This window comes from Solanum stenotomum, chromosome 2 (genome assembly GCF_019186545.1).
Source record: "Solanum stenotomum isolate F172 chromosome 2, ASM1918654v1, whole genome shotgun sequence".
NCBI lineage: Eukaryota > Viridiplantae > Streptophyta > Magnoliopsida > Solanales > Solanaceae > Solanum > Solanum stenotomum.
Genome location: NC_064283.1, coordinates 6,301,457 through 6,311,531, shown reverse-complemented (window position 1 = coordinate 6,311,531; position 10,075 = coordinate 6,301,457). Strand labels below are relative to the sequence as shown.

The following is a 10,075-nucleotide window of genomic DNA, read 5'->3' as shown; positions in this document are numbered from 1 at the left end:
ATATTACTTTTCTCTCTTATTATTTTGGCTTATTATCTTATAATTATTTTTCATTCTCTACTTCTATAATTTTATAATCATTTTATTTCATATTCTATTTTTCTTGTAGGGTTGTCTTTCAAAATAGTGATGTCTGGCATTATGTGAAGGAAAAACAACAATCTATCCATAATACATGATGAAACAATATATAACAATCATCCAAAAAAAGTGCTATTTGTTTTGTTCTAATTTCTATGATACAATTGAAATTTTGAGATTCAAATTTCTAATTTTTAACGGTAAATTTCAACATAGAAGATTGAAGTCTTTCGAAACAAAAATTTATATATTTATAAATGACGTAAAAATAAATTACTCTAAATTAAAGTATTTGAAAAAATTCCAATCAAATTTATTGTGAATTTGACTCTTGAATTTTTTTTGGACATATTGGGATGGAGAAGTAAATGAAAGAAATAATTCAATGAGTCAAAATTTGAGTTATTGTAGAACTCTTCATGCATGTACTGTTACACTATAAAAACACGCACTCGGCCTCTGTCTCTGCCACTTCTCCTGCCTGCAAAAAATTCAGCAAATTGACGTGCTGCTTCAAACTTAAAACCCTAGAAATTAATCCTCTTTTTGTTTTCGGCCACCTTCCATGGCCGTTAACATGCATATAAAGGATCCAGAGAATGTAGTTCCTGAAGAAGAAGAAGACGACGAATCCCCAATCGAACAAGTTCGTTTAACCGTATCGAACGACGATGATCCGTCTCTTCCAGTATGGACATTCCGAATGTGGTTCTTAGGGCTCTTTTCCTGTGCACTGCTCTCGTTTCTCAACACTTTTTTCAGTTACAGAGCTGAGCCATTGGTGATATCGATGATTACTGTCCAGGTGGCGACGTTGCCGATTGGTCGTTTAATGGCTAGGGTGTTACCGAAGAGGAAGTTTACGATTAAATCGTGGGAGTTTTCGTTAAATCCAGGGCCGTTTAATGTGAAAGAGCATGTATTGATTTCGATTTTTGCCAATGCTGGCTCTGCTTTTGGGAATGGACCTGCTTATGCTGTTGGGATTGTTGATATTATCAAAGCTTTTTATTTCAGGAATATCACCTTTTTGGCTGGTTGGATTCTTGTGGTTGCCACTCAGGTTGGAACCTCTTCTAGAATTAAAATATTAGTTGCAATGTTAAAATCCATTAACATTGCAACAAATATTACATCTGAACCCATAATTTTGGATTCCGTGCTTAATCTTAAAAGTTGATTACATAAGATTTTAATCAAGAATTCGCCTTTGCATATATGCTAGTGGTCATTAGTTAAATCACTCGTACCAGGATTTTGACCAAGATAACTCCATGAGAATGTCACAAAACTATAGTATATATCTATCTATGTATCGATGGAAGTATAAATTTAATTTGATAAGCCTGAATGAGTTCCATCATGAAGATGTTGTGAGCCTTAGACCTCTTAGTTTCTTTTGGAAAATATTTGACCTTCAATGTCAAGACTTTCCAACTCTTCATGTCAAGCGATGAAAGTATCTATTTAGCTTTTCTATCGTTCGTATTCTTAATTATTGGTCCCTTACTTTTTTTCATCTAGGTGAACAATTTGAAAGAACTTCAAAATTTTCATATAGATGGTAGTATACTTCCAAATATTTACCCACTCAAGTTTGAGGGCATGCTAATATAATGTTTGTCCATCAGGTTCTGGGATATGGCTGGGCAGGGATTATGAGGAAGTATGTGGTAGACCCTGCAGAAATGTGGTGGCCAAGTAGTCTAGTTCAAGTTTCTCTTTTCAGGTAATTTCTTAAAAAAATTTAAACTTAACCCCTGAAATAGGATATAGCCTATTATCACGAGTTGCTCGTGGTCGGGTGCTTTTTGAATTTTTCTGGCAAATTCTTTCTGAGAATACTTGCATCTTCTTTTGGCTTAATATGAGAATCTTGATGCATAATTGTTACTGTATTTGATAAATGTAAATTTTCATAAATTTGGCAGGGCTCTCCATGATAAAGAAGGGGAAGGCAAAACCTCAAGAGGGAAATTTTTCTTAGTTGTACTAGCTTGCAGCTTCATATGGTACATTGTCCCTGGTTTCCTCTTCCCAACATTGTCAAACTTATCTTTGCTCTGTTTGGCCTATCCCAAATCAGTGGTAGCCCAGCAACTTGGTTCAGGCATGAAGGGTCTTGGAATTTTATCCTTCACTTTTGATTGGGCAGTTATAGCATCATATCTTGGTAGCCCTTTAGTTTACCCCTTTTTCGTCATTGTCAATGTCATAGTGGGCTATATTGGAGTAGTTTATATACTTATTCCAGCTTCCTATTGGGGGTTGAACCTCTACAATGCCAAGAATTTCCCTCTATTCTCCTCAGAGCTATTTGATGCCCGGGGGCAGATATATAATGTTACAGAGATTGTTAATGATAAGTTTGAGATAGACAAGGTATCATATGCACAGCATGGACGCATACATCTCAGCATGTTCTTTGCTGTCACTTATGGCCTGAATTTCGCAGCTGTTATGGCTACTCTCTCTCAAGTTGCTTTATTCAATGGAAAGTAAGTGCTCTATTCAACATTTTCTCCACTTTTTAATCACTTATTCGCCATGATGGATCTAGTCAAGACGCCTTGACAGAAAGCACTGCATCTACCTTGGACTTTATGCGTATAATTCATGTGTGTAAGAAAAAATTGGAACATATATAAAGAAGAACCTGCAATACTAAACAATTGAACGAGTACAGGGGTTTACTTGACCTAGGAAATTGACATAAATGCTTAGGGAAACCAAAATGCTAGTACTCTTGTTGATGTTGTAGGAACACTTAGATATTTTCAGATAGTTTTCCATGCTGGTTAAGGCTTTTATAACGAGTTAACTAACTAGAATAGAACTTATAGATGAACTGGCAAAAAGAAACTCTCAGAGAGAGAGAGAGAGAGGGAACCCACCCCCTCTTTACTTGGCCAGATATTATTCAACTAAGACATGGTTCCTATAGGTTAACGCATGAATTAAACTAGTGCTGCTAAGAGAATTATGCTGATAAGTTCACTTAACAGGGAAATAGTTCAGCGATTCCGAGCCTCATACAAAGGAAAGCCTGATATACACACAAGACTTATGATGAAATATAAGGACATCCCTAACTGGTGGTTCTACCTCACGCTTGCACTTTCATTGGCTTTGTCGCTTGTTCTATGTATCTTCATGAAAGATCAAGTTCAGCTTTCGTGGTGGGGGCTTCTCCTTGCAGCCTGTCTTGCTTTGATATATACCCTACCAATAAGTGTCATAACAGCCACCACAAACATGGTTAGTTTTGCAAGTTGAACATATGTTTAGTAACTTTTGTGGACTGCATCCATTTTCCTCTATTAAACAAATTTTTGCTTCTGATTAACAGTCACCAGGATTAAATGTGATCACGGAATATGTAATTGGTATGATAATTCCAGGGAAACCAATAGCCAATGTCTGCTTCAAGACTTTTGCCTATATGAGTATGAGCCAGGCTGTTTCTTTTCTCCAAGATTTTAAGCTTGGTCATTACATGAAGGTTCCTCCAAGATCAATGTTCATCGTTCAGGTATGCCTTTCTTGTTTTCTTCCTCTCACTTGTTTCCATTAGTAGTATTAATCACTTATACTGGTCAATGGTTAGTATTGGACACATAAGGAGTCAAATCTATTGATCATAGGAAGAAAAAAAAAACCTATAGCAATTGTACTGTTTCTTGATACTACAAGAGACTGACTGAAACTTCTATTTACTAAAAACAGCTAGTTGGAACCATACTTGGTGGTACAATCAATATGGGTGTTGCGTGGTGGCTACTTAATAGCATTGACCACATATGCCAACCTAACTTGCTTCCTCCCAACAGTCCATGGACCTGTCAGAGCGATAGAGTCTTTTTTGATGCATCAGTTATCTGGGGATTAGTAGGACCGCGAAGAATATTCCTAGGCCTCGGAGAATATAGTGCCCTCAATTGGTGCTTTATTGGAGGTCTTGTGGCACCCTTTCTGGTGTGGTTGCTACACAAATCATTCCCAAGCCAAAGTTGGATTGAATTGATCAACATTCCAGTACTTCTTGCAGCTACAGCCAGTATGCCTCCAGCAACAACATTGAATTTCAACAGCTGGATTATCGTTGGAACAGTGTTCAATTTCTTCGTTTTCAGATACAGAAAGCAATGGTGGCAGAGATACAATTATGTCCTATCTGCAGCACTAGATGCTGGAGTGGCTGTAATGGGAGTGGTTCTGTTTTTCTGCGTTACTGTTTGGAATGTTAACTTCTCTTGGTGGGGAACTGGTGGAGAGTATTGTGATTTGGCTTCTTGTCCCACAGGCAAAGGCATTTTTGTCGATGGATGTCCTTTGACCTAATTCTATTAGGTTTTTGTTTTTATTAGTATAGTTAGGCTCCACACCGATATACCCTTTCTTCTGTGGTTAGTTGCTAGCTGATAGTTTTTTGTAAATATAAGCTTTTCACCAATCCAAATACTTTACTTTCTTTTATTATTGAATTGATTTAATTAAAGATTTTGTTTCGAACTTTTGGATTAAGCTGCCTTTCTCTTGTTGAAACCTCACACCCAATAATCTACAAAAGCCTTTTTCTGTTGTTGGTTTTGCATTCTCAAGTCTGCAGTCTAAATAGTGATATGACAAAAGTAAAAATCTATATATCTAAATGTAATTCTGTTCCAGAATTATAAAGATGTATATTTCTGTTGCTGCCTCTAGTCTGGCGAAGTGCTTTTCCAGTTTGATAGATCAAACTGGTGAAAACGAAGTCACAGAAGCCCTAAAATGACAACTGAAACTAAGAGAACAAGCTGAAAACCAATGAGAACTTAATCAATACCTTCGGAAGATGGGAGAGGAAAGAACAGCAGCAGTATAAAGTGAATGTTACAGACCATAAAGCATTTCCCAAGAGAACGTGATCATTGCAAGTTAAAAATTCAGATTGATCTAGCCTCGGCGTCCTACAAAAAAGGCATAACAAACATAATCTCATCTGTTTACATCCTATGTGTTGGCTTTCATTAATCATAGGGTATCTGAATATAAGCTGCATCACACACAAATGGTACATCAGCATACATCCCAGCAAGTGCGCATCTTATGGACTCTAAAACTGTGAACAGATAGGCAAATGCAACAGCCGTCCAAAAGTGCATACCAACCTTGCCCCAGTATACCGCAAGTGGCATCCAACGGCTTATAGTCCCAATAACCTGTAGGGCAATCTCAAGTAGCATCCCCATCACCACATGAAACCTAAAGAAATGAGGCCATTCCTTTCTCCTCACTATACCAAGATAAGCAACAAAGAAGTATGCCATTAAAAACCAGCTCGGTAATCTCCCAATAGCTCCCAGGAAAGGGTATGTCAGAAACTCCAAATCTTCCAAGAAGGGGTGGAGATGATATGCTGTCTCAGCATACATCCAAGTCTCATGAAGAGGCATCAAGTAAGGGAGGCATGCTAAGGTTCTCCACCACCACCTTGGCTTTTTGGTCATCGGAGGAAATCTGTAACTATAGGGGACATCCTTCGATGCTCTAGGGGAAAAGGACAATTGGCTTCGTCTTGGTAACTGTGGTATAGCATTCGAAAGACCACCATATTCACCGCTTAAAAGAAGTGATGATGCAGAAGAAAGATCAAGGAAGCTGAATCCTGCACTGACAACTCAACTTTAATAGGGAAATTAGCTTTATATCTTTCAACTAATAGAGTCAACAGAAAAGAATCATATCATAAGCTTGTAGAGATAAGATATATTGGCTTAAAGATCTGTTGACTACTTTGTTCCCTCTATCATCATTCTTATAGTACTGAATCCTCTAAAAGAACACTACGTGACTTACTGTACACCCTTAAACCTCTTATTTTACAGTAGCTGCCTTTGCACATTTATCTATTTGAACTGTGAGAGAACAGTAGCAAAAAGGAATGGACGGAAATACATTTACAATAAACAACATCCACCAAACATGGGTGCATAAAGATTCGAGCCATTTCAGTTTTTATTTTAAGTTTTTGAGAAAAGAACAAATATACATTTCTCCTTAAAGACGAGGAAAAAACCTATAAGATAATCCACTCACTAACTTCCTTACAAGTTACAACTTACAAGCATTATAAGAACTTCATGAAGAGCTCAAATTATGATTAGGTCCCACAAGCTACAATAAAAAAGATGCATACTTAAAAGATGCTATTATCACAAGCTTAAATATTCAAACTCGAATTAAATATCCTCAACACTTGGGCCCTAAAAGAAGCCAAAGAACAAACCCAAGCTTTTACGCAATTTTAAAAATCAAGACAAGTTGTTGGGATTAAAAGGAAAAGGAGAAAGAAATAGTGATAAAATGTTATCTTCAATTTTTTTGAAATGAAATTTATATATTTGTAAACTACGTAAAAAGTACAATAAGTTAAAATGTTATCTTTACAGGGATCTTAATTGAACAACAGTTCAATGATTTCAAAACTATGTACAAGATCAGAATGAATAAGACCTATTAAGACCAAATAAGCTTTAATAAAAGGGAAAAAAAATTGCATTGATACACTTAGTGGACTGAAACCTGAAATTTTCAAATTCAAACATCCATTAACTGAAAACAAACGGGGCTAAGCAGAACTAACATAAAAATGCAGAATGAAAATAATGACATGCAAAAAGATCACCATCAAGATTTCACACACCTTTGGAGCAGGATGCTGGATACTGATGAGGTGCTGGTGAACGTTTAACACATGTGACTATAACCTTGGAAAGCGGCAGAGGGGTGCATGATGATGCAGATCGGTAGGACTTGGAGTTACATGCTTTGTAAGGTTTACAAATACCCCCAGAACTCAAGTACCATCCATTTAGGATCATATTCAAGTCCTCCGAGAAGATCTACAAAGAAGAAAAGCACATAGCACCGTAAATGCACTGGAATGCAGGTTAAAGACCAAGATGAAATAGAAGGGTCTCCATAAACTCCGCAAAGAACTATCTGAACCAAATATTTCAATGTAAATTTTAAACGAAGAAAATACATATACGCATGATTGACTATCAAATTCAAAAGTTGGAAGTTTGTTGTTATTCATAAGAAGAAATTTATGTATCCATAGTACAAATTTATGAACTGACGACCAAGACAAACCCATTCATAATGTTTTCACTAACAGAAGACTCGGGGTTTTCAAAATGTATAAACTACAGTCATTTGCAAGTTTGGGTAAAAATACTAGTATCATACCAATAAGGCAATAAGTGTACCAATGCTACCCATTGTCCATTAAAAGAGAGTGGTTTCACATTCAAACTTGTCCCTATGATCGTACAAAAAAAGGTGAAATTATACTAGTCCTTGAAAGCCAGAAGCAAAAAGTGGTGCATGCCCTTCACCAATATTAAGGGAAGAATTATTTCAAGAAACTCAGGATTTAACAATAACATCCTAGATATTTATCCATATCACTTAGGGGTCGTTTGGTGTGAGGGATAAAAATAAATAGTCTTGGGATAGAAATATAGCTGTCACTGAGGCAGTATTGTTTCTACAACATTGATGAAAAATTGAAGGACGGCGCAAGAAAAACTTCAAAAACAAAACAAGGTCAGAAACACTCAGTTTATTTGTCAAATGTAGAAAAAGGGTACTTGAAATAACTTCATAGTTTGGACACTACAAAAGAAAAGACATTACATTAGGAAGCAATATCAACAACCAGGTCCAACTGAATCAAAATAGCCATTTATAATCTAACTGCTAATGAGAAAAAAACAACGAAATCAAAATGTTAACTTTTCTTATTCAAATCAAGAAAAACTTATTACACCATAAATGTTCAAATGACATATTAAACTAAACATTACTTTACAACTATCAGTTTTTTTCATGATTGTCATCTCATCATTAAAAACCCTACACAAGATAGTGACAAATAGTACTTTTTTTTTTTTTTGAGAAACCACATAATCATCACAAAATTCAACCATAACTTAAAATTGATATTGCACTAATTTATGCTTCGAAAAACACAAATACAAAAAAATTCAAAACTTAACCAAAAATAAGAAGGATTAGATACCTAATTGAAGAGCATAGTGACTGTAACGGAGAGTGGGGAGTGTGAGTGAGAACTGAGAAGAGGAGTTCTTATCTGCTCGGCGAGGCCTCCAAGGTGAAAAATGTTCAACAAAGAGGAAAACGAACTGTCATGGGCCGTCCTTATGGTGGTGTATGGGCTTGTGGGCTCGTGTAAATTTTAGGAAAAATTTCCTAACTACACATTTTTTCTTATCCTATTTTCTATTATTCCCTATCATTTTAAAAAATTACAAAAATCCATTTTTTTTCTCATATTCTCTGCTTTCCAGATACATAACTTTCAATCTTCTAACTCCACAATTTTCTCCCTTTTATCATGCCTATAATCACTCCTTTATTTTGAATTTAAATGTTTCCTCTCTCCAGTTAATGATTTAAAGTTAATCAAAAGCTAGTTCTTCATTTATTTATTTATTTTCAGTTCTTTTTTTTTTTTTACAGGAAAATCATGTGAATATTGAGGTAATTTTTCATACACAAAGACAAGCGTTTTACTGTTAGAGAGATGGTTAGAATGTAAACTTAATAAACCACCCATATATGGACATGATAAAACAAACATGGAGAAAATTAGGACAAAAACGAATCATAAAAAGCGTCACTTATATATGTGGGTATGTATCATATGTTTGTTATGTATGTGCAATACTATTTTATAGGCTTAAGTCATTAACAGCCCCTTAAAGTTGTCCACATAATTCACTTAGACACATTAACTAGGACTTGTACCTATTGAACACCTAAATTGTTCAAAACATGTACCTATTAAACACAAAACGCTGATATGGCAAAAAATGTGTTTTGCACTTCCCTAAAGCACATGAAAAGATTCAAAATAGCGTTTTGTAAACTGTTTTTTTACAAATTTTCTTCTTTTATTGACACTTGACACTATAATTAACTTAAAAGCATTTTTTCTTCTTTCATTTACACTTTTTTCAAAAAAAAAGAAGCACACCCCACCCCCTACTACTCATCTTCTTCAAAATTTAATTTGCAAAACTTTCTCCATTTTAGCTCCAACATTGTTTGTCTTTCTTTTTTATAAAAAATATATATTATTTCTTCCAAATTTGAAGATAAATGAAAATCAACTATGACGAAATCATACGATTCAGATTTGAAAGAAAGATTTTCTTTTGTATGATTTATTTCAAATCTCATAAAAATAATGGAACAAATATGAAGAAGAAGAAAGATGATAAATGATTTTTTACATATAAAAAAAGTTAGCTGATATTTTTTTATCACAATTTTCGAAGAAATATTTTTACTCAAATTCAAATATAAACCCATTAAATTTATCAAAAATGATATTCAAAAATTTGAAAGAGTTAATTTTTGAGCTATCAATTTCTTTTTGTCATCGATGTAGAAATGAATAACCACCGGCAAAATTTTCTTTCTTCTTCACTCTTAGTATGAAAATATATAATTTTAAAAAAAAAGTTAATCTTCAAGTTATTTGGAAATAAATTAGGTTTTGTGATTTGAGAAAATATGTGTTTTGGGAAGAAGATGAAAACAAAAGGGGGTTGGCTAGGGGTGGAGTTCTGTAGAATAGGTTGACATTTTCATTTTTTTTTTAAAAAAAAAAATAGATATGAATGTGTTTGAAATAATTTTAAACAAAATTTTATTTGTTTTTATATTTTTGGGGCCCCAGTGCCACATGTTATTTTTTAATTAGCCGTTTTGCCATGTCAGCGCAAGTGTATCACACACTCTTCATATTTTTTGTTGATTATCAAAAAATGTCTAATAGGAACAATTTTTGAATAGGTAAAAGTGTTCAATAGGTACTAGTCTTCGTTGAGGTGTCTAAGTAAATTATACGGACAACTTTAAGGGGTCGTAAATGACTTAAGCCTATTTTATAACTAAATCATTGTTTATCATATTCATA

The 10,075-nt window shown here is 34.6% G+C and overlaps 2 protein-coding genes across 2 annotated transcripts; one reads left to right on the top strand and one right to left on the bottom strand.

Annotated features, from left to right (window-relative positions):
* Positions 1 to 646: 646 nt before the first annotated feature.
* LOC125855347 (oligopeptide transporter 2-like) lies at positions 647 to 4,439 on the top strand. The gene is made up of 6 exons (XM_049535064.1): positions 647 to 1,144; positions 1,713 to 1,810; positions 2,013 to 2,579; positions 3,087 to 3,339; positions 3,431 to 3,613; positions 3,808 to 4,439. Exons 1-6 carry the CDS (start codon positions 647 to 649, stop codon positions 4,420 to 4,422), a joined length of 2,214 nt encoding a protein of 737 aa, XP_049391021.1. The 3' UTR covers positions 4,423 to 4,439.
* Positions 4,440 to 4,880: 441 nt separating this feature from the next.
* LOC125856606 (protein TIC 20-I, chloroplastic-like) lies at positions 4,881 to 8,297 on the bottom strand. Its single transcript, XM_049536194.1, has 3 exons — positions 8,150 to 8,297; positions 6,767 to 6,965; positions 4,881 to 5,728 (listed from the first exon to the last, which is right to left on the bottom strand). Exons 2-3 carry the CDS (start codon positions 6,942 to 6,944, stop codon positions 5,091 to 5,093), a joined length of 816 nt encoding a protein of 271 aa, XP_049392151.1. The 5' UTR covers positions 6,945 to 6,965; positions 8,150 to 8,297; the 3' UTR covers positions 4,881 to 5,090.
* Between the last annotated feature and the right edge of the window lie 1,778 nt (positions 8,298 to 10,075).